The sequence below is a fragment of the Rhipicephalus microplus genome, chromosome 1 (genome assembly GCF_043290135.1).
Source record: "Rhipicephalus microplus isolate Deutch F79 chromosome 1, USDA_Rmic, whole genome shotgun sequence".
Lineage (NCBI taxonomy): Eukaryota > Metazoa > Arthropoda > Arachnida > Ixodida > Ixodidae > Rhipicephalus > Rhipicephalus microplus.
The window spans coordinates 248,561,149-248,586,584 of NC_134700.1; the positions used below are offsets into that span (position 1 = coordinate 248,561,149).

The following is a 25,436-nucleotide window of genomic DNA, read 5'->3' on the forward strand; positions in this document are numbered from 1 at the left end:
GTCCTGCTACCCGCTGGACCATAAGCGCTTTCTCTCTCTCTCTTTTTTTTAAATGGACAGCTTTTCAGTGCAATAGCGTGCATGGACAAATTGTGGGCTCCCGTGGTGGCCCCAGTAACTCCAGAGTGTGCCATGTTCAAAACACTGAATAGAGTAATACTTCGGCCTATGAAGCACTCATTTTTTAGTATGTAGCACCATTAGTCGATCAAAGAGGAACGACATTTAGCTGATTTTGTGATTTTATTGTACATTCCAGGTCTTGTGCTGAGCTATATTATTTGGCTCGCAGGTTCTCGGGAGGCAGAATTTTCTGAACATGCTCAAAAAGACTTGCAAGGCTCGTTTAAGGGCACTCGTACTTTGACCCTGAATTACTCTTTGTGCAGTGAGCAAAGCTGGCGGCTTTTGTTAATGTACATTGCATGTAATTTCGCACACAAACTGACAGACCTTGCCACGATAGCTATAGTGGGTATCACCAGTGATGTAATTGATCCAACTCATAGCACAGCTTCTGGAGAAGCTGATACCCCACTATGAAACTGCGCATCAGCCTTTTGGCTGATGCATGGCTCCAATCCAACGTTCCCGAATGCTAACATTTGCCTCTCTAACACGGAGCAGTTGTGCCATGCCTAATAAAATGCATATAAGCACACATGAATGCTTATTATTATAACTTCAGACGATGAAATGAACCTTAAACACTTTTTTATTATTTATTTTTTTGCTCCCAACCCTCGATTTCTCCACTCCTGTGAACACCTGTCAAGTCAGATTTGCCCGCAATACAGTTCATACATGAAATTAAATGATGCTTTCTATGATGCTTTAGTTACTGCACGGAAGCGCAAGCTGCATAATTATTTTGTGCAACTTCTTGTACTCCAGAAAAAAAAAGCTATTTTGATGATGTTCGTACTTTAAGCACAGCCTAGGTCTACGTTGTATGCTTACCTAAATGCTCCTTGCTTCATGAAGAGAATTGTTAAGGCGCTAATTTGTGGGCAGCTTTGTGTACAAAATGCAGAATTCAGTAATTCAAAGGTCCATTCACCCGCGTGAAGGACAGCTTTCACCCCACCCAAATCCTTCCAGAAGAAAACATTAGCATACAGAATTACTGCTCAATTGATTCTGTACAACTTTAGAAGGCAGTGGCCATGTCAGAATACACACGAGCCTGCACTAATGGGTGCTTGCTTTATATTTACATGAGCCGAGCAAATGGTGACCTTAACTATTTCTTTAGTTGTGGAAGCAATCAGCTACCGCACTTCGATCGCAAGGGCCATGTCTTGCCGAGAAGTAGCGGAATTGGCCTGCTGGAAGAAACCTTACACCTGTACAGTTTGATTGATCATTTAATTACATCGAGTGCCTGACATATTGCTTTTTCATCAAAAGTCTGCTAAAGTGACGTCTTGGTGCAAATTAGTGAGATATCGGCTGAAATATTGCAGGATGGAGCAGGCTTTACCACTTGGCACAGTTTGGCTATTCGCGCAGCTATCACACTGCTGCATGTCTCAAATTCAAAATACTCAACCTTATATGTTAGACATACTGTGCATTTTGCAAAAACCTCTAAAAGCAGACAACTGTCTTGCTATGTCCCTGTCCCATTTACAAACAATGCAAGAAATATAAAAAAATATTACCATTAGGCTAGTAGGATATAAACTGCACCAAATTACATTACTTGAATAAAAATTGTATGTTTATTTATGATGCAACACGCAATGTGCTTTTATCTGAAAATGACATGTCTTCCTGTGCCAGTAAACGCATACTACGCACCATCTCACAGATTATAACAATATTCCCAACATCTGCTCGCAAAAAGTAAAAAAGCTTCATGTATGATGGTTGAATGTACCTAATAAGATTGACACTTAACGGATAAAAAAGTTGGCAGCAAGAACACAGTAGTCAATAACTTCAAGAATACAATTAGCATAAGTCAAAGAGTCATCTAAGACAGTAAAAAAGCCGGACAAAATAGGAGCTCATAATTAATGCAGAGCAAGAACGCCTCTGGTGTATTATGAAGCATTTCCATATATTGCTTTCCTATTCGGCTCCTTTTTTTTTTCCAACCAGGAAGCATCCACTTCCTTTGCCCCCTTTCCAGGCCTCTAAACATCTTGTGACCACGAAATTGTGCACAAAACGATGACACCGTGACAAGACACACGTCCCATACCCACCTGCATTACTTTTACGCACTTATAAACCTTGGTGTTCTACAGAGTGCCTTTATGACTGTGACTTAATCTTTAATAAAAGCATGAACTAATACTACACATTACATGCATGTACCATCACAACACAGCTCTTTGCCAGAATTTTCATAATCTACAGGAAGCTAATCAGAAAGCTATATCTTATGAAATTGTTTTATTGCTTTTTTTTTTTTACATAAGAGTTCCTCTTGTCACTTTGCTTCTCCCTTCAGACTTCTCTGCCAGTATTTGCACCAGTAACCTTATGATTCATAGCACATTGCAAACCATTCTTACAACACAAATCTTTATTATGTTTTTTTGCTACATTTATTTTGTTTAACATTATAAAATTTTTTTGCTTGGAAATTGCTTTTATCAGAGTTCACTTTCACTAAATTGTGTAAACCTAAGTTTCGTATTTAGCACTCTCACTAGTAAAGTAAGTGTATTTAGTATACAGAAATTACTGATTTGATAATAATATATATAAAAGCTAAACAATTTTCAAGAGAAGGTGGTTAGCCCAAATGAATATGGCATGCCGTATTTGTCATCAGTCCACGAGCAGCTCCTGAAAAAATGGAACGATAATGAGAATACACAGTTTACAGGTAACATGAACACATATGCACAAAACATACAAAGAAAAAATTGGGGGACCCTTAAGCTTCTCCTTTAAGAGTTGAATGTGACAGCAATGTTGTGCTCCTAGTGCCTACTTCAAACACGGAGTATGAAATCTTTTCCAACTTGCTATGCACCCTCTATGTGGCCTTAAGGGTGCAGTAGCATGTGTGCCTTTTGTAGTGGGCAACTGGCTTTAAACGATGAAATCATTCTTATGCCTGATGGCAATGTACGCTTGTACCACGCGTTCTTACGGCAATTTTTCATGTTGTACTGTGAAGCATGTATACAGACCGTGTGTGTTTGTAAAGCATGAAAGTTATGCTTTCTACTGCATTTCCAAGCAAAATAGGTTATTTTCATTATATTCACAAGCAGAGGCTGTGCGGTAGAACACCCGCTTGCCGTGGGAACGACCCAGGTTCGATTCCCACTCACGGCCAGAATTTTTTATTATTTATTTTATTTACATCTTTCTGGTTCTCTTGGTCATGCAAAGATGATTTTTCGCTCACAACTAATGACACCAATGCCGCAATTTCTGCAAAACAAGCTCTTTAACGCTATCGCTGTTGATAGGTTCCTGAAAACAGGGTGTCGCTAGTGCTGAAGTTTCGACAAGTGGACTTGTCTTCAAGGACCTCAAAGTAGCCAAGCCCGCTTGTCGAAACGCTGGCTCTAGTGACACACAATATTCACAAAGTTTTCGTCCCTTCAAGCTTCCACCTTCCCCTGAGCCTCTGCCTTTCTTCGGAGCAAAACACGGGCAGAAAAATGTTACCAAGGGTAAGCTTACTGATGTGCCCTATGCATTTGGATAATTTACTCATATACCAGAACCAATCATCCAGCCTTGACTGTTTCAAAGTATGATAGATATATATTAGAAAAAAGAAATGTGTCATAAATGAAGGCGAGGAGCATTCCACAGCTAACTATAAAAAACCAGAGTGCATACAGTGGTTTTTGTTTGGCTGCATATCATAAAAAAGAAAGAGAAAGTAACTTTAAAAAATCAATACAAGTAAAATAAACATACACAATGGAACATTCAGGAGTCCTCGTAAGGTAAAAATGGTTGCAATACTTTAGAATTAATTGACTTCAAGTAGCTAATGTTCTAGTAGTATAGTTCAACAGACTTGCTGTGTGACTATGCACATTATGTGTCGCCTTCCTACGCAAAGCCAAGAATTTTGAGCGCGTTGCACAGGCTTTTTCCATTTGACAGTTGCTCATTTAAGCTTGTGAAAATTCAGTGCTGTCGCATGAAGGTTGCTAGGAATTCGACCATTCGATGTATTTCAATCATTTATATATCTCTTTCATTTTTTAAATTATACTTGTCATGACTGTTATATGAGTCACAAAGCAAAAAAAGAAAACAATTCACAAAATTCATTGAAACTTTATTGCAATGAATCTCAGGCACAGTAAAATTGGTATGTATGCTAGACAAACAAACACATTGTGAGCATGAATGGTGCACAGGCAGAGCAAATGCCACATCAGCGAGATAGACTGCGATGGCAGAGAAGTGTCATGTTGCCCTCTGGCAACAATTCAACGTGAAAGAACGCTTGGGAAAGGTGCAACTTCTTTCGCCCAGTGTTTAGTAAAGTATGTCACAAAAATTCCAGGTGTGTGCATGTGATGCACAAAAGTGTTCGTTAAATTGAATGTACTGCCCGAGGTTACGTTGTCGAATTCCTAAACAATATATATACAGTGCTGTAAATGTAGCCACGATAGAGAAATACAAATAGTTCATTACACTATGGATTTCATTAAATAGAGGTTTGTAATACTGAGGTCTGACTTTACTTGCTAACAGTATGTACTGTTTTTTTTTTTTTACATCATAAAATGCAATGATTGCATACCAACTCAGTGTCTAAAGCTGAATAAGTCTCGCCATAAAAGCAGCAGTTTTTTGGTGTGTCTTTTCTTTCCAGTTTATATCGAGTGTGATGAGCTATTTAATCTTACACACTAAAGGTGACACCGCTCACCTCCTGTCTGCTCACGTGCTGTACAAATGTGGTGGCCTGAGCGATGTAAAGGGAAGGCTAGCTGCCGTGCCTGACGAGTCGCAAGGTGAGATGGGGCAGTAACAGAGTGGCACATGACTCACCAGTCCATTGCTCCAGCACTGAAATAAGGGAACATGTAAAGGCAATGAAAGTGATGAGCGTTACTCGTCCCTTACAGCTGATCAGGATAAAAATGATAAGAAAGGTGAATATCGTAAATATATTGAAGGGTAAAAATGATAAGAAAGGTGAATATCGGAGCCTTCATTGCTACGCGTACTTGGCTTTGAGTGCCCATTTACCCCTTTGTGACATGCACTTGATCAAATGTCTATAAATGCATGAAAAAGAGAATTTCATCCAAAGGTTTTAGAGACAAAATTTCAAGCAAGTGGAAGTGTTGGAACCAATTATAGTGCATTTTGCAGCAATCAATTGCAAGTGGAAGTGTTAAAAACATTTATATTGTACTTTACAGCAATCAATTGCAATCACAGTGGAATTAAACATAAATCTATTTTACTGTTAGTAGTGCTTTACTTCTTCATTAAATGAATTCAAGGGCCATTGAAATTGCACACGATAATTAAGTTGTCTGCTGACAGCAAGCATTCCTAAAATGGAATAAAACATATCCTGCCGTAACCGCCCATGTCTAACGGCTCGTTAAACAAAAAATAGTACTGTCTTCAACAAAGCAATTGTGTATAGCAAAATATTTCAATTAGGAGTGATATAAAGGAACTTTTGGCAACAAGAAATCCTTATTTACCATGAGCTCAGTGTTTACAGTCTCTTCCCTGGCGACAGTGCACAGAAATGGCAAAAGTAAGTCCTGCCTTCAAATGAGTACACTGTGTCCCAAAGGGTTAATGCCATATAAAGCTTCTCGTACCACTGTTATTGAATTTGCAATTGGAAGATTTATGAACAAAAACTGCAAAATAATGCCACTGCCTCTGAATCCCCCTGTGTGTCATGTCTAACTCCAATACAAAAAGATGGGGAAGCATGCATAATATTGCATTCATAGGCTCACATTGATATCTCAACTCAAAGGTGACAGCTGCCAGAAAGGGCATGTGATAAAACACACCAATATAACTAGGCAGCAGACAAGATGCTAGTGCAAACTACTCAATATGCATTTAAGGCAGGGCAGGCGAGGGTGGTTGAACTTAATTTTGTGCTCTGTGCCCTATGACAGAAGGAAATTTCGGAAAGAGCGCATGCCGGAGTGCCACCCTCTGGTTATGCTCCGATTTCTTAATTGATATTACTGGATTTCAAAAAGCAGCGGGCGGGACCTTGTCAAAAAAGGGACCCCGTCAAAAAGGCTCGGACGGGACGAAAGCCATAGTAGCACTTCGACAAAGTTCCCGAATTCCTATTATAAAAAAGTGAAGGCTTGTGCGAATATTTCAATGCTTCGAATATTCAAAGGAATAGTAGGGTATACGCATTCGCTTAGACTCACATTTAAACGATTGAATATTTCGAAGTATTCACAAGGAACGAATACGTGCATATTAACCCAAATGTACCACCTGTCAAGATGGTTTCACAGCAGTGTGGGGATACTGAGCTGTGAAAACTCCTACCCACCAGAGATTCGCTCTGTCGCGAGTATAAAGGGGCCCTGCAACACTTTTTGAGCATTGCCAGAAAACGTAGCTGATCAGTAGTCGAGCCTACTGAGGGCACACGAGCCAAATATTATAGCGCAGCACGCGGTCTGCAATTGACAATAAATTCTCAAAGTCCGCTAAAAACTGCTCCCTTCCCTCAGCAAATGACCCTATAAGCTCAGAAAGCACGCATGATGTATGTTTTTTCCCCGCGCCATTCCTTCTCCCGAGAAGAGAGAATGCACTTGCAGCGTGCGACAAATCTTTGAAATTCCGCTCGTACTGGACGGATTCTAAAAATTTTTGTGGCGGTCAATTCATGAGGCAATAAACTTCTTTAGTGAATTGATTCCATGGCTACTTGACAAAGAAAGTGTTGCAGGTCCCTTTTAAATGAAAATATGCCCCTCAAATGAATTCATTTTATTACGCTTACAAGCTTCTTATGATATGCGCTAAGTACAATATGTGCTAAGTATAATAAATTTTAAAAATGTTACTTATTTTATGAGTTATGACTCGCATCCTGCCGAAAGTCAAATCCTGCTACTACTCCAAGTTGTTTCGATTTCTTTTAAATTAAAAAAAAGGACATTTGCATGAGGCCCTATTTCAATTTTTAAAAAACAATGTGCAGGTTAGTTAGGTCATGATAAATATGCCCCTTTTTGTATATGTCGTATATACTAGTATTCATATTCTATTCAAAATCATCAGGACAAAATCACTATTTGCTTATAACCCAAAAATAGACTATTCACACAAGCCTAGTAAAGAAAGATAGTCATAAATAACACATGCTCGGAGCACTTGTATTACATACTAAAAATGTTGCAAATTAAAAGCACTAAACATTAAAAAAACTTGCAACAAATAGTAATGAAACAACAAATAGGAAATAGCACTCAGTTATGAAACTCAATATTCCCACTACAATATGAACATGTGTTTTTGCATTGCGGAGATAATCAAAGACAACTACAGTTGAATGCTGTCACAACGTAATTCACAGCGCCCGGCACGGTTTTTAAGGGCGATATGAATAGCCTGAGGTGCAACTAAGTACAGCTTGGTTAGAGAGCGTTCGACACCAATAAGCAGCGAGTGCACTTGACGTGTCACAGTTACCAGACATTCTGAATTTGTGTATTATATACCTGCAGCTTTCCTGAAAATAAATTCTGAGGGCCTAAAGAGAGGATGCAGTCTGCTGTATAACGCAGCCTTCTTTATAAACGTAATCCTGCAAACACCACACTTACCACAGTAAGCAGTGAGCCACCTTCAAAGCCATTGTAGAAGCTTATCAGCTGAGCCGACTCACCAGGGGGACCAGATACAAAGCCACTGAGTGAAAACAAAACAAAACAAAAAAAGCACAATGTGATTACTGCTACCACTTTTGAAGCTTGGCCATTCGCTACCACAAGTGAAAAAACCCAAAATCACTAGGCAGTTTCAGTACTAGTATCTACTACTACTGTTTTGTCCCAATACGATTGTTTCAGCTTTGGTAAATCATCCTGTTCAAAGTGGCCTTAAAATAGAGACGTCCCAGCAAAGAGGTTACCATAGCATGGGCAGCACTTCTTTCTAGGGTAACAATTAAGGGTGTGTGAGTATAGAAAAATTTTGAATAAGAAATTTAATAGCATTGTATTCAATTTGGTAGTCGAATCGAATAGCACATATTCCAATTACTGAATATTTTTTAATACTTTTAGAATAATTAACCTTGATGGGAAGACTCCAAAGCAACAGCATGTTAAAAGAAAGAATCGTCTTTTTTTTCCTTTTTTTCAACGAGTGATTAGCCAATATGCATGCAGTTCAAGCTTTCACGAGTCTATTGAAGCTTTACACATCGTTGAATGAAGAAATTTTTGCCTAGACAAAGACTACAATGTCGCCGAGGCGAATGTGTCCTCAATCCATTATCATGAGATTCATGCAGCTAATTAATAAAAAATTACTTAACCATTAAGCCTTGGCAATATTCAAAAGCTGGTGACAAAATACCACCTCGTATAATGAAGTACTCAACTTCTGCAGTCATCTTACCATTAAAAAAATATTTTGATGGCTATAGTCACTACTGTATACGATATTACTAATGTTTACGTAAAAGTGATGTCTTTTATTGGTTAAATCTAAAGGTAATGCTACTTTGTTAAAGGTTGCGGTTATTTGTTTGAAATAAAGAGCTTTGAAATCCTAGGCATGCTTTAATGATTGTTGTTTTACTATTTGAAAAATATTCTAGTAGTATTCAACATATTCATATTCGATTCACATTCGATTTAATTGTAAGTTTCAATATTTGTACACCCCTAGTAACCGCAACTACACTTTCCAATTCAAGAAGAGCAAACTTTAATGCATACATGTATCAGCCTTTCAATTGCTAGACTGGTGGATGCAGTCCAATACACCAGAAGCTGAGTCAGAGAACTGATCAGATTTTAACAATTCACAGATGTTCGGTCACTCCAAGTGAAAAACGTACACAGACAAAAGGCTATTGCTCATTTTTGTGCCGTGAAGCAGTCATACAAACTTTCCAAGTTGAAAATATTGCTGGAACTTTGCGCTACAATATTAGTAGTGTCTTGACTCACCATGGGAACATTTGAAAGACAGGGGAAGTCTTGGTCCTAAACAGAGCAACGTACTCACTGTGATCTGCAGAACAATCAATAAGAGAGCCAGAGGTTTTGGTAATATACATAGAAAATATCAAAAGTCCACATGTTATACAGCATGAAAGAACGTTGAGATAGTTGCTAAGGATCCATTATAAAAGAAGGAAAAGCGCGCAAGCAAGCATAGACACAAGAGAGAACAAAAAAACATCTGTTGTTAGTAATTCTAATATCTGTATTAGTAATTCTAATAGTAATTAAGCTTACCGTAATTACTCGAATCTAACGCGCACCTTTTTTCCGGTTAAGCGAGTTTATAAATTGCATGCGCGTTAGAATCGAGTACGAACAAAAAAATTACGGTCAATCTATTGCCATCGGCAAATCCAAAATGGCCGCCCCCTACGTGCGTCGGCATGGCGCGTCGGCCATTTCTGCCTATGTGTTTCCCATGTGCGGCACTTCGTACGTGTGCTGAGGAGTTCGTCATCTAGTAGTGCATTAGCATCGACGGCGTGGAAGGGCCGACTCCAAAAACTCGATAGCACCACGATGCCGCTTTTAAAAGAAAAGTTATGGCGTGTGCAGAAACGGACGGAAATCGGGCCGCATCGCGGTCGTTCGGAGTTCCCGAAACGTGCGTGCGGGACCGGCGGAAACAAACGCAGAAGATTCTCGACAGCAAAGCTTCACGCAAATGCTTCAGTGGACCACAGCAGGGTCGGTTTCCGCAAATTAAAGAGCTGCTCGGCAAGTATGTGCTTGAGCAGCGAGCGGCACAGCGGCCCGTGACGACAGAACTGCTCGAAGTGCGGGCTATGCAATTAGTCTTGGAAAAAGGTCTAATGCAGAGCCAGTTTAAAGCGAGCAGGTGCTGGCTAACTAACTTTATTTAGAGGAAAGGCTTTTCCCTCCGAAGGGGAACATGCATATACGAAAAGTTTTGCGGAGGAGTACGATGAAAAGCTTCACAGTTTTCAGAGGTTCGTCCTAAACTTGCGGCGCAACAACGGCTACCTGCTTGAGCAAATCGGGAATGCCCATCAGACGCCTCTTTACTTCGACTTGCCTGGCACCACAACCCCCGAGAAGAAGGGGGCGAAGCAAGTTCGCGTGCTGACATCGGTCCACGGTAAAACTACCGTGACGGAAAGCTCTGTTACACGTCAGATGGGCACAAGCTTCGCCCGTACCTCATATTTAAATAGAATACGCTCCCGAAAGGAGTAGTTTTTTCGAGTGGTGTGATCGTGCGGGCCGGCGAGAAAAATGGGTGCGCGTTGCAATTGATGTCTTACGTTTTTTTTTTTTTTTCGCGGTGGAAATCGGGTGCGCGTTACAATCGAGGGCGCGGTAGAATCGAGTAAATACGGTACTGTTAAAAAGCAGGAAACGCATAGTAGCTAAGCAGCAAAACGCACACAAGAAAGCTTACCCCTGAAAGAAATGGCCAAGCGCTCTCCATGCTTGTCCCAAGCCATATTCTGCACAAGTCCTCCAACCCTGTTGAAAGCAAATGTTATCTTCAATTATCCATGTGTGAGTACTATGTAGTTTCTAAAAGTGAAATGAATGCAGATTCAAGAGTTTCAAAAGTGAATTAAATATTAATTGAATACAGCCAACATCCAGATATATTGAACTCTAAAGAAACTGCTAAGTGGTGGAATATCAATAGTTCAAAAATAAATATATGCTTTTGAAAAATATCACAAACTGGATGGAATACTAAGCTATGCATTTGATAGAGTACTAGATAATCACAGCGAAGCGAGCATATTGTCATGGCCTGGGCTGGTATTTTGGAGCGATACCTTTCCACACACTCAGCCAGTGGCCGGGAGTAATGATCTAAACACACAATCAATGAAATTGGCAGGCCATGAGTGGTAGATGATAGGATTGCTTTGAATAAACATAAGGCACACCTACAAAATAGGGGCCTCGTTGTCTATGCTGTTCTTCAGTACGTCAAACTTTAACCAACAAGCATAGACGTAGTGGTGGCATCAATTACTATTATCTTAGTATTGCACTGTAAAAAAATCAGATGGTCAAGGATTTGAACACCCCAAAAAACTTGGCTTTGTGAGATACGGGGAGGTGCTATCAAAGTATCCAAATTACAAGCATGTCCGAAAATTCAATAATTTTAGTAATAAACAGCATCTGCCAATTCGCTTTGATATAGACAGCAAATAGGATGAAAGCTGTCATTTTTGCTTTATGTATGATCACGTGCAGTCGACAATATATAACCATTTGGAAGCTACACGAAAAAAAGTGAGAATATGAATTGACCGCTTGCTTCAAGGACCTAAATCTCCCGATAATGCAGTTGAACCCCTCAATAATGAAAGCCCCTAAAAATGAAATTTTCCCGACAACGAAGAAATCCTGCGTACCCAGCGTGTATCCATTGAATTCAATGCAACCAAAGTGGTTTTAAAAAGCACTCCCACAAAAACAAAAGTTCCAGGTAGCAATTTGAAACATTTTTTTTTAATCTATCAACTAACTGGGAACCCAGAAGTTGAAAAGCTGCAGCGCCACTCATTCCACTACTCAGGCAAATGTTTTCACCAGCAAGCATCGATGCGACCATTGCAATTAACATTCGATAGGATGACAATGATAGCAACAATTTTTTTCACCGAGAAAAGGTTTTTGCTATTGCCTTTGTTGGAAACTATACTGACAAATGACGTTTGAGGTGGCAATGCCTACAAAAGCGACATTATGCCAACAGACATTCTGTTGACTACCTAACTGCTTGATGCCACGCACTATCGATGCTATCTCTGAAAGTATGTGTAAAGAACGTGAGAAGATGACGAGAGTAAGAAAAGGAACAGTGTACAAGAAAGGCAAGTAAGTTTGCGCAAAGTTGTTGATGCTTTTTTTCCTCATTCGCACTTTCCTTGGAGTGCAGCATAATGATAAAGCTATGCAAAGGTAATTAAGATGCCAGACTCAAGCCATGAGCTCCTTCAAACCAACATGAAATAGAACAAGACGAGCGGCTTCCTTAAATAAATTCTGGTGGTGAAAAGTAGTTGGTGTGCATTTTTGTTCTATTTTTTGCGATAACAAAATTCTTGGGAAACAAAGATCGTTTCCGTGGTGATTTTGTTACTGAGGGGTACAAATAGTTTTATAATGAAAGAGAATGAAATTACACACTACTTCATTTTCTTTCTTTCCCCTCCTGCTGTTTCTTTCCTTTTTTTCTTTTCTTTTTGAGTTTTGCACCGCTACAATATGTTTATCAAACAAGTCAACAAGTCACCCAAGTAAAAGTTCGCCCAAAGTACTACTATATTTGTTAATAGAATGTTTCAAATATTTGATTACCTCTAACTTCAGTGCAGGAAACCTCCATCAAAGCAGAACTTGACATCGCAAATTTAACCAGCACGTAAACACGGAGGTCAAGTGTCCATCAAAAGTTCCCAGGCCACTATTGCATAAATTACTATGGCAGTGTGGTCTGGGAATTTTTGACAGATCCTGTACATTACGGTAGTGATTAAGTTTGATAAGCCACACGCATTAGAGAAACCGGACACCCCAGTCATCTAAGTCCACTCATCATTTCTGCTCAATTAGATGTTATATCAAGTAGTCCTATGATGTGTAATAACTGAGCATGTTTGCACTTCAGTTCAATCCATGAACCATGCTGAATAAAATACTGATAACTATGCGGCAGACAGACAACCAAGGCTGGTCGACCCATTATTTCCATTTGACCTATCACACTCTTCGTGATGCTAAGGCGTGCAAAGTTATGGAGTGCCTTCCTACACACCAAACTGAAATGAAGAATTGCTCTATGCTCTGCCTACAAAGCAAAAGAGAGAGAGAAGAAGAAAGGGGAAAAAAGGAGGACAGGGGGAATCTGGTCATGGTTCTCTGTAGAGAGCCCGTCAGCCTTACAAACGAAAACAAGAAAGAATACCTTATGAGAAGGCTAAAATTGAGCTCACAATTATTTCAGGGGTAAAATTTTCTCATGCAATGAAAAATGAGCCCTAGCACAAATTGCTACTTTAAGAGGCAAAAGAGAAACTAGAGAAAAACAATTTTTCGCGTATTAGTAAACTATAATGTCACAATTCCTGAAAAGACTTCTCTTACCACGGGACGATGTTTTGTACCTGAGAGACCATGTGGAAAGAAAATGCTGGTGCAAATGCCGCCTTGATATTCCCACACCAAACAAGGTGACGTCATAGATTTTGACAGCATCTACCAGGTCCTCCGTAGTCTTGAATTGGTAAAAGTGAAGTACATTCTAATCTTTGGGCGCCATAGAACTAGCATGTGAAGTTTCAGAAAATTTCATCTAGCCAATGTCGTGAAAATACAAAAAAACACTGTACATTTTGAAATTTTCGACGCCACACAAGGAGATTTCGGCACGAAATTGAGAAATGAAACTTTAACCTTAATTTCTCCTCTAGAAATGAACTTATGATTGTGAAACTTACAATAATAAATAGTTTGTAAATCTAAACCACGTCATTGTTTCACTTAATTTAGGTGTCCTGTTGAGAGACAACACTGCTTTTTCAATTTTTTTCTTTTGATTTTTGATAAGTCTTAATGAAACTTTTTGTGCACCTTTGTATGTTGATTTCAAATATCCAATAATTTCCATAGCACAACATGCCGTTAATAAAACAAAATATTTTATGGGCTCTTTGTTTTCTTAAACTAAGGAAGCTACAAAGTAAATGAGGACGTCATAATAATCTGGAATGTGAACTGTATAAAGCAAAATGAAAATTAATGCTTTGAACCACTTCGAACAAAAATTCACTTATGTTGAATATTTGTGAGTGAGTAAATGTCAAGGAACATTTAGCTCACAAAACTGCTACATACAGATAACTTTTTCATAAGACACCGTAATGCACCATACCATTGCTTATTTCAAGTCAAGTTACACAGTACTACAGCATCTAAATATGGTTCAAACTTCAAAATAAGACAACTATGCTAAACATTAGCACTATACTGAAAGAGAGAAAAGCATTATCTTAAATGCAACAAATATTTGAGATGCATCAGGCATTTCGCTCGATTGTCAGGACTTCTCGACTTTGCTGTCACAGCAAAAGCATAAACTGCATACCTAATTCCTTCACCAGTACCAGAGTGCAGCGGTAAGTCCACCTCGGTGAGGTCAGCAACAGGTAAGCCTGTCCCAAAGGTAGCATCTGGGTGTGGGGACCAAGTGGATGACTCGCCTTCGTCCTCATCAACAGAGGCTGCGACTGGAGGCGGGAAGTTCAGCGCGTACAGGTGAGGCTTGTCGGAAAAGCAACACAGCAGCCAGCGACCATCGGGGCTCCAACAGGCCGCCCGGCAGCGGCCCTGTTGAGTTGACCACTTGTCAAACTGCCACTGGTTTGTATGCCATACCCTGGAATGTCGTGTGAAACTGCAGTTATTACTGAAATAACATGTACCCATCTAGCAGAACATGGTTGCCAGCAGGCAAAAGAAATTCATGCAGGTCACATACAAAACGCAAGATAAAGCAAGTCCTTTGAAAACATGGGACGAGAAAATGACACCCAATAATACCACACATTGGCTGAAGATGAGCTACAGACAGGACCTGACACAATTTACAATATGTCTCATTTCTCATCCAAAAATAACATTTTCCACAAACACATTTTTTTTGCAATGTTTTGCTCTGAAGAGCCGATACCCCTTAGCTACGACAAAATGCTCAGCAGACCAAGCATTTTCGATACCAGCCTGATGAAATGCAGCAACAGAAGCATGCAATTGAGCTTTTAACCTCGTGGTCAGCAGTAGAGTAATGTTATCGCCACTAAGTCATCATGCTTGACATGCCATAAATATATAAAGGCCGTTTCACTGAAATCCTTTTTTCAATGTACCAAGTGAAATGATTAACAGAGATCACTTAAAGAGTTAGTAAACAGGCTCAGACCTTTTTTTTTTTGTACACCCCCCAAGCAAGCTTGCTGATTTGTGCAGCAAACTGCGATGATCACATTTTGCCAATATTACAACACTGTGCGCTACACAGACTCTTTATTTCATCCTTAAACCTGTCCGATCTTCTGCCCTGCAGCAGTGACAAAATCTTGCCTGTGGGCAGCATTACAAACCACTGAGCTTATCGATTGATCCCTTGCACTAAGAAATGGTGCCTTGGTCCTGCATTGATGCAGTTTTTGCCGCGCAGGCCACATTTTCACTTTCCTGTGCTGCCCCCTGCCGTTTTGTAAAGCCCGAGACTACCAGGACAAGTGTCATTGCCAAAACGAAAGCCTCCGAAACGAAGAAGCATCCTCTAATCTATCAGTAGGGAAAGGGGTGCACACCCAATGCATACCGTACCAGTGCCTCGTACTCCACACACCACACTTCCTCCTCACACCGCTATGACACACATGCATGCGAAGGAAGCCTTGTTTGGCCGTTGGGTGCACGCCCATGATGTAACCGCTGCAGTCGTGCTAAATTGATAAAGTGGGCACAGTCGTGACAAAGAGCTAATGCCCACTTCACTACGATGCGAAAAAAACGCGACTGAAACTAGCCAGGGTGGATCGTTCTGCACACCTTAACTTCTTTATGTAGCACTAATTCGCAAAGTTCTTGCGGAAGCATGCTCACATTATACAAGTGCACAATTATTTCTACATAAAAAATGTTTGACTGCGAGATTGTTTACTGGTCCTTGAAATTGGCTACGCAAAAATCATAACCCTTACCTGAAGAGGCTCTGTGGTGACGCTGCGAGGAGTCGGCAGCCATCAGGTGACCACCGAATGAGAGAGACTCCTCCACCAGATATGTGAGTCAATGGAACACACTCTTCCATAGCAACATTCCAAATCTGTAGAGGAAGCAAATGATGCAGCATTTTCAAATACATACTACCATACATGAGCTCTTGATGAGCAGAAGTAAAGTTCACAGAACACCATGTTTCAAGTGAGATCCCCTCACACAGGCCAATCCTTACATTTCCAGTCGCGACAACAATGCATAAAAATCAACAACAAATTGAAAAAAATCGATATGGCTGAGCTCTACCAGCACCACAAGAATTTTCATATAGAAGGTTGACACAAATATGCTGCATTCATCTTGCAGCTGGCAGTGACAATAAATAGCTAGCAGTTTCAGTGGCAGAAGTTGCCACCGACCACAGCGCATCAAGAAGTCTCCCGCGCGAGCGCACATTTGCAGCTGCTGTACCAGTTGTCACGTGATCACAGAGGGCGGTGACCAGCTTTGAAATGGGCAGAGCCTGCGTGCCACGACTCAGTAAGTCGACGGCGCCTACTCCTGTTTACAAACAAGGGATAGGTGTATATGTTTCCTATTTGGATGACATCAGAAAATAAAAGCGCACAAATTATGCCTGCATCTCACTGGCTTCTTTGTGGCATGGTGTGGTCCACTTTTATTGATGCAGAATGAGGCCCCCACGAGCACATCTAAAATCCATGCTGTCAAGGTGAATTACTGTGCAAACTACAAGGTGACACCACCTTCAGTCCTTACACACATTTTCTGGCCTATACCTACAAAACATCATCTTACAGTAAGAGTGATCTCTATAGTGCTGTGTGGTAATTTAAATATTGACTTTTTCCTTTAGCATCCCTTTAATATTTTAAGGCAGCAAGGAGCCCAACGCTTACCCCATTCTTTGTACTTAACTTATGCAGGCCATGAACAACTGCAATTGGTAACTTATTGATTTAATACCTCAAAGCTAAGTACATTTCAGCTGCAAGTAACAGTACTAAGAAAGGCCAAATAACTTTAACCACCTCATGTTTTCTAACATGCAGTTATCTTAGTTACAAGAGAATTGTTGCACTTGGTCCCCACACAGACTCAAAATTGAGTCGGGCTCGCTACATGCAGCCACTAAGATTGGTGAGAGATGCCTTGACGACATGCTGCACAATATCCACGTAGAATAGAAATAATAAAAAGTTACATGAAAGAACTACTCACAAGAAGTGAGCAGTCAGCTGCAGAAGCTGATGCTAGGAGTGTTCCTTTAGGATGCCACGCAATGCTGCTGACTGGATTGTGCCCCTCTCGAGAGAGGAGTGATGCATATGCTGAAGAGGGCCTGTTAATAAAGAACACAGAAAAGCAACATAAGTAAATTAGAGGCCTATAAGGTAAACCTTTGATCTTGCCACAATGCTCAAGCCTTTTTAAGATGGTATTTTTTAATGAAGACAAACCAACGAATTGACTGATTGGAATTATAAGCCAAAAAAACATAAGGGCTACAACATTCATTAAGGTTGTATCATACACAGAAACAAGCCCTCAAAATTGCCTTCTTTCGTAAGGGCTACAAGCAATACCCTACCGTAAAATCCCGAGCAAGAGTTCCGACCAGAGCAAGCACCCCCTTTCATTTCCTGGATATTTGAGGTATGCGCCAATGACGGAGTAAGTGCCCCCCCTCTACCCTCCCTTCTTAGCCTGTTATCTGCCACGTAATCCCAGCTTGTGACGCTGTTCCCAGCTGTTCCCAGAAACCCAGGTTTTTGCAGTCTATAGATATGTGCACAATTTATTAGTACTTTAAGGGTGTTGTGCCTTGGGTTACATTCGAGTTTGTCACAAATTGTTGGAACATTTAAAGAAGGTTTTTTTCCCTTGTTATAATAAATAAAATTTCCCATGCGGGTTCCCTCCGGTTCAGTAAAAATGGTAGATGCACACGTATTCAATAGAGCATTTTATCAGAAGCACAGGTGTGAATTCTTCTTAAAGGCTTTTGTGCCCCCTCCAAATCTTGCCTGATTATCTTTCATGAAAAGGGGCGCACTTGCTCCGGATTTTACAGTAGTACTGTTTGTTTTGATTACCTCGAACTTGCACCCAATACTTGCTAAGCATGTCCTTACGCCCTCCAGTTGCATCAGGCTTTTTTGAGAACATGCATGTTTGTACAATGTAATAGAAAAATGAACTTAATTAGAGCTATCAGGCACTGGAACCATATCAATTTGTATACTAATCTGAATGTTTCAGTACAAGCACATGCTAGATCGACATTTTTGCATATTTTCTCTTGCTGTTGAATTTCTAATGACTGATTTCTCTTTAAATTATTGTTCTTGCCTTCAAAGCTGGCTTACACACCAATATCTACAAAATTCAGATTAACGGCTTGGTGCAAAAGAAAAAAAACGATAAACAAGGCAAGTTGTTATGAAATATGGCTTCTATTCACAGACATTGACACAGTTATGAGAACTATCACTGGTAAACACCCACAACCCTGGTGCCAGTTGGTTTATAACTTTGTATGCACTTCTGAGCACAACTCCAGTTTTCAGAGTTTACTTATACACATATCACCCATGACAGCACAACTTTGAAGTGACTGACCTTGCTATAAGAGAGGTCGGTTCCACTTGCCAGAGAAGGACCCCCTCCTGGCAAGCAACAGCCAGAACTGCAGAGCTGTAAGGCCTGAAAACAATGGTGCAACCGCAGAAACTAAATAACATCTCCAGTATTATATTTTAGCATATCAACAAGCTACCAATGACCTCAATGTGCAGATATTATAAGTCTTTAGATAACTTAAAAAAGAAAAAAAAAGAAAACAAAGACTAAACACCTCTGTTTGTATGATGTACTCACTGCTGAAATTTTTTAAAAACAATTTTGTTTCTGCTGCCAAGCTCCAATGACTGTTAAGAAAACATTGTAGAGAAAGCATGTCACTCTGCTGAAATTCTAGGTGCAAATGTGAGCAGTAAATCACAAGAAGTCTAACTAGGTCTAAGAGCACCAACCACACAGTCTAGAACAAAAGCAGGCAATCATGCACTTTTATTTGTTTCACAAGTCTGCTGAGCCATACATGTATTTACCAGATGTATGAAAAACTGTATAATACATCATTATTTAGAAAAATATCTAGCCTTACTGCATAAAGTATGAATAGCTGTACTAATCTGCCAAGTTATTGAAACAGTAACCTAAAGTATCTTACAAGAGAACTATAGGGGCTGAGAACATCTCATACTATATGGCAAGAATGAAAGCTAGACTTATTTCTTAAATACATTCAATTTGGCTAAAATGCCTTAAAAAGGCCCTGATACGCTTTCTGAGTTACAATGGAATATAATCAGTATGAGCACATGGTTCTTCACGAGTCACATGCTGCAAAATGTTTTAGAATCCGTCATGTACAAGCAGAGTTACAGGAATTTGCAGCCCACTTCCAGCATTTTCTCTGTGCTTTCTCTGTGCTCTGTACTAGTAAGCACGCTGAACGTTATGCAGGAAGGGAAATGACACGGGGGCAAGAAGATGCGTCTCTTCGTCAGCAAGCGACATGACCTTGAGTTGTTTCATGTCCTTTGTTTCTTCATAGTTAAAAACGGCGCAAAAAACACAGGACAGAAAACGATGAAAACACGAGGACGGGCGCCAAACTTGCAAATCTTGCGAGTATGGCGCCCATTCTCGTGTTCTCATGGTTTTGTGTCCCATGTTCTTTGTGCCGTTATAAACTCACACCAGCTCGCCCAACTGTCAGTGTTACTGAATGTGATTTGTTTCTACAAACACGCAGGCAGCACGGCTTACTTTTATAATGATCCCGAGCAAGCACGCAGGCACGTGGTGGTATCCTGCAGCAGCCAAAAGGCCTATACAGGCAGTGATGCTCAAATAAGGTGATGGCCGTAAACTTGGGTATATATGGCAAAGGCATTGGATATATGGCATCATTTGTAGAGAGAACTGGGAGCGATTTCTAGCTGACTTCGAGAATTAACCGTGAATTCTAGGCAATGTGTTGCGCTATAATGTTTCACTTGCGGGTTCTCGGGAGCCTTGACAACTGATCAGCAGCATTTTCTGACCATACTCAAAAAGTGGTGCCCGGCCCTTTTACTGTTTTATTGAAAAGCAAGTAAATGAACTATACAAAGCAAAAACACCTATGCCAATCCATGGCAATACAAAGAACAATGAGTGGAAAGCCACCAAAGCAAAGCTTAAGGCTGTTTAATACCTTTGTTACACAAGCAGCGTAAACCACATGGCGCTAATCGCGGTTTTAGGAAACCGAGCTTGGCAACTTCCATGCGGTGGTCAACTGAGGGAATGGCATTGTCCATGGAGGATGAGTCGACCACGTTAACCAAAGACGTTTCTGCGCTGTGTAACATCAGCTAACCATAGATGGCGCTAACCACGGTTCAACACAGTTAACTTTGGTTGGTCACAGTTAACTTGCCTAAGTAACAGGGGCATAAAGTGAAGGATAAGGGCTGTTTAAACCAGCAATCTTTCTTTTAAATGCCCTGAAATTTTGTAGGCATTTTGTGTTCTTCCTCAATGACAATGTAGCTGCAATCGTAAGAACTAAAACACAGTTTCTTAGAGAGTAAAATTAGTACAAGAGCATAGAGAGAGAGCCAATTATGTGTGAAGAAATTCATGTAGTTAGGAACACATTTAAAAGTAAGTGAGAAATACACTACATGCTGCATATTTCCAAGTACACCAATAAACTTGATATCATTGTGTCATTTACTAATGCTGTTTTCTTTACTTCATTTCTTGATACGCTGTCCTTTTTTTTTTGTCTATAAGGCTTTGCCCATTTGCACATCTTTGTGCAGTGCACTCTTCTAGCTTGTTCTGTGGTAACCAACACATTGCACCAAAAGCGAAATAAAATGTTGTCAATAAACAAACCAAAAAATTTCAGCTGGGCTGTAGTATAAAAGACAAGTGAACTGCACAAAAGCTGCATAGGATCAGCATACTTCCAAGCCATGTCGGTGATGTTCCTCTGAGACCTGTGCTTCAGCACAGGCGTAATGCTCATGTTGGGTGCATACACGCGAATCATGTCACCGTGTGATGCCACAGCAAACTTGGGGCACTGCGGGTGCCAGGCAAACGCTCGTACGTGGCCCCTTGCCCTGTGAGAAAACATGTAAATTGTAAGGACATGAAATACATCAGGCCTTGAGGCACATCATGTTCAGTGAAATTCAGAACCCTATGCCTGTGGGTCTAAATCCCAGCCATTGTCTCATGGTACATTGTGTTATCTTTACAGTTGTGTACATGTAGCAGTGAATAGGCGTGATGTAAATGCTAATTTATTACTTCAAAATGAGAGAAGTGAAGGAAGATTTTAAAAACAAGGAGTCGAGACAAATGAGGCACTACACATTTTTGCACGGTAATTAGGAATAAAAAAATGATGAAGTGCTGCAGGCATTCACAGAGGGCATATGGCTAACAGATATACAGCAATGCCATTTTATGCTTCTCACCCATATATCATGATTCCCACAAAACTAGGCAGCTAAAGCAGCATATATTAGCCAGAATACTTTCAATAAAAGACCAATGGCGTGATCGCGAATTGTTGCATGCCTACAGCAAAGTAGGTGTGCCCATAAGCATTCATTGCTATCAAGGGCTGAGGAAATGAACAAACCACTCACCAGTTTAACGTTAATGAAAACTCCTTGCACATATCTTCACTGGACAACTGAAAAATGTTATACTCAGGTTGTGAAAATGGAATCGCTTGAAAAGTCACAACACAGTTCATTCACTTAAAATAATTACGGCTGTGACAATTGATGTTGCAAGCAGCCAAACTATATTTTTTCCTACTAGCTAATGAGAATGTTCTCACTCTACACAGTGTAATTTAGTAATAAATCTTGTCCTCGTGTCAAATGAGCACTTTTGATCTCGACTAAATTCCATCAGCATCCATTCATTTTTTTTTCTTATCTGAGATAGAAATGAATTTAATGGAGGTCAAACTAAGACCTACAGACATTCCTCAGAGAGCAGGAGCATGGTAAATTGGTCGGCAACAGCCGCCAATGCCAACCGCACCTGCCAGTAGAGAGGTGGTGGGTTAGGATAATGAGGAAATTGTAGGGTCTGTAAAAACGATGTGTTCTAAATTTGCATGGGTGCACGGGCAATTGGGACCCAAATGGTCAGAGCTGTAGCAACAAAGAAATAGGCACTGCGGAGTGATCAGATTGTCGAGTTGAACGATTCTGAGAGTGTGTGTTTGGGCAGTGAAAAGGGGAGGTTCTTTTCTATCAACTGATGCCATGTCATGAGGTGCTGAAGCTACAATGTCAAGGACCTACCAACCCCAAAGAGGTCTTGCACCCCAAATAACGCCTGTTGTTTTTACTGTAAATTTGTTTACTACATATATGTGAAAATATGGGAAACATTATTGTGGGTCCTGAGGGGCACAACTAATGCGCAACAAGCCGCTCCCACGTTGGGACAGTCAGGCCAAGCAAGCCCAACCACCACATTGTAGGCCCTCTGGACAGCCCGCAGTTGATCCCAGACATTAGGACTCTTAATAGTGGATAGCTAATTGTCTTTATTGGATTGGTCCATGCCCCGTAACGAGGGGCAATGCTAGAGCATGTGGTCTAGGCTGGCAAATTCGTTGCAGTGCTTACAAGAGCTATTAGGACAAATGTTGGGATAAATTATATGCAATAAAGCCGGGCTGGAATACGAAGCCGTCTGCAGTAGTCTGAGAATCAAAGCTAGCCCTCGATTTAACTTCTTGTTAGGAAGGGGAATGTCTCCCTTGCCGAGATGAAAGTGCTAAAAGTTATAAGCGGTCCGATGATCTCTGTTTACCACAGCTGCGGGCCGGCAGGGGAGTTCTCCATGGTCGTGGAAAGTGAGACCTCGCACCTTGGAGCAGGCCAGCTCATTCAGGTTTGTGGGGCCTTCCCTGATTGATCCCGTGTGAGTGGGGAACCACGTGAGAGTGTGGGTTGTGATGTTTTTGCCCTCCAGTGTGTGATAGGCTTCTTTACAAACGGCACCAAAGCTGGAGGCACGGATCATTGCCCTGGAGTCCCTGATTATATGCTCATGTTTGTCATCTAGAAGCACCAAGGCAATGACCACTTGCTCGGCCCACACAACAACGAGCATCGTATTAAAACGGCATTAATGGTCAAACCCATGTGGTTGATATATAGTGCTGCAAAACAATTGCTGTTGCCATATCGGGCCGTGTCAACAAAGCAGCTTCTAGTTTTGTCGCCCGACGTAGGAGCATCCCTACCCAGTCCTTCCTTCTTTCCACATTACGCTGGGGATGCATATTGCACAAGGTGGGGGATATGATGAGATTGTCTTTTTGCTCTTTAGGAAGGTCGTGGTAGGTGTCCAACTATGCTGGGCGGGACACCCATCTCTATAAGGAGTCGCCTGCCTGCCCTGGTGCCAGAGAGTCTGACAATCTGCGCACTTTCCTGTGCTTCTGCAATCTCTACTGGGGCATTGTGAATGCTCAACTGCAGGAGCCAGTCAGTGTGTGTGTAATTTGGTAGTCCAAGCAACTTTTGATCCCCCTTTTTATCATGGCATTTAGCTTGTCTTGCTAGGCCCTCTTCCAGACGTGCATAGCCGTTACATTCGTGAAATAGCATATCAAGAAAGCATGCACAAGCCATATCAAGTTCTCTAGCTCAGGCCTCGCCTTCTGTTAGGTACCCGCTTGATGCGACCGATGATGCTAACCGTCTTCTTTGACAATTTTTGAATGGTTAAACAATTTGTGCTCGCTGCATCGAGTATCATTCCCAAAATTCTAAGACTAAATGTCTTGATAATTATAGCACCAGTGAAAGAGGTGAAAGTAAATGGTTTGACATTTAAAATTGGTTGCCACAATAACTGCCCTGCATATGATAAATAACTTTAGGGAGCGGAGGAGACATACTTTGCGAGATTTGAGGATTGATTGATTGCAAACGACAAATTTTGTGCATTACTAACAGAGATTGAAACAGAGAAACGTATTTCCAGCTTGATAGAGCTATGAAAAAGAGCATGAATTTCTGCTTTTATGTTTCATTTTCTGTGGAACTCACAGGGAAGGCACTGTCTTATGGCCTGTACAATGCGCAGTCTTCGTGCAGGCAAACTTTACTTCACATACTAGATGTAAGCAAGCATGTGCAGAAGTGAAATTGATATGTTGTCTGCTCCCTAAGAAAAAAAAAACGTGTGCAAAATGTGTGCGATTCTGCTGCAAATGTACACCATGCTAATACAACCCACGAAAGCAATGGTAGCCCAAGTGACCATACTACATAGAGTGGAAGCAACATGCTTCATGCTCAATAGAAACGCGAGTGGAAGTAAAACAGGCACTCACGAGCAAATGTGGAAACAGCAGTCCTTGCTTGTAAAACCATCTCGTGCCGAATAAAATACTTTTTGCAGCAAATCGTGCTATAGATAAGTCTGAAAAATAGAGCAAAAATTTTATTTTTGCAAACTGAAACTAACAGAGGCCATAGCTGCTGCTCTTTATAAACAAAGGTTTCTTACTAGAGATGGAAAAAAATGCATTGATCTGCTGTACTCACCAATAGATGACTCATTGTATGTTGATAACTGTTCCAAGAAGCCAATGAATCCTTTCTCTTGCCTAGAATACAAATATCCGAAATAATGCCCAACAATATACACACCATTGGAGCGAAATATGGTGTTGAGCCTTACCATGACACAAATGCTTGCTTCCAAATGGACTCGGGTTGCTGAAGAAAGGCACCAGCAGCACTTTCCGCAAAAGCAGGGTGTCTTGTGGTCTCCCGGACTATCGATACACGAGGATATGCTGGAAACTGATTAATACAATTTCAGTTGAGGACACCTTGAAATTCCAGTTGAAGTTCTTCATATATATCCATACATCGTGAAAAGAAAGGCAAGAAATTTGTGCATGGTACGGCAAGACTGGCTGTAGCGCAAGTTTGAGACCCGAAATTTTGTTTTCTAAATGCCCGCTTTACACCGCAAGTCCGCAACTGTGTTTGTGTCATCTTCTAAAAGCAGTCGTGGATCGAAACAGTAAAGTGCTTCATTCTTGTAGCTTCCCAGACAGCGATGAGGTACGAAACTCAAAAAGACCATACACGGACTACTCACTCGTTCCGCGAGTTCTTTCCATTCACGTTCATTTCCTTCGTGCAAGTCACCATCCTTTTCGAACAGGGTGATGAGACCTCTCGGTGGCGGTCGAGGAAACGACGATAATGAGCACATTTTTGTGAGATGCAGAAGCAGGAAAGATTGAGCAAAAACTGCACTTTGAAATGCTACATTCCCGCCATGACAGATGCGAAAGTGCGGCAATGCCGTTGCAATTTGAATAAAGTTACTTAAAAATGCGCAAAA

General features: G+C 40.8%; 1 protein-coding gene across 1 annotated transcript; it reads right to left on the reverse strand.

Annotated features, from left to right (window-relative positions):
- Positions 1–2,388: 2,388 nt before the first annotated feature.
- On the reverse strand, positions 2,389–25,396 carry LOC119185808 (aladin). Its single transcript, XM_037434684.2, has 15 exons — positions 25,188–25,396; positions 24,759–24,883; positions 24,623–24,684; positions 24,409–24,497; positions 21,686–21,732; positions 20,993–21,151; positions 18,588–18,671; positions 17,187–17,307; positions 15,926–16,050; positions 14,302–14,592; positions 10,597–10,664; positions 9,138–9,201; positions 7,782–7,866; positions 4,871–5,010; positions 2,389–2,802 (listed from the first exon to the last, which is right to left on the reverse strand). The coding sequence occupies exons 1-14, from the start codon at positions 25,302–25,304 to the stop codon at positions 4,882–4,884; spliced, it is 1,566 nt and encodes a 521-aa protein (XP_037290581.2). The 5' UTR covers positions 25,305–25,396; the 3' UTR covers positions 2,389–2,802; positions 4,871–4,881.
- Positions 25,397–25,436: the final 40 nt, after the last annotated feature.

What these genes read in the sequence shown, in the direction of transcription:
- LOC119185808 (XM_037434684.2), bottom strand. Translation starts at nt 25,304, where the DNA reads ATGTGCTCATTATCGTCGTTTCCTCGACCGCCACCGAGAGGTCTCATC. An exon ending in CTTGGCCATTTCTTTCAGGG is followed by an intron (nt 9,202 to 10,596) that starts GTAAGCTTTCTT and finishes ATTGTTCTGCAG; the next exon opens with ATCACAGTGAGTACGTTGCT. An exon ending in GTGGCTCACTGCTTACTGTG is followed by an intron (nt 5,011 to 7,781) that starts GTAAGTGTGGTG and finishes CCCTTATTTCAG; the next exon opens with TGCTGGAGCAATGGACTGGT.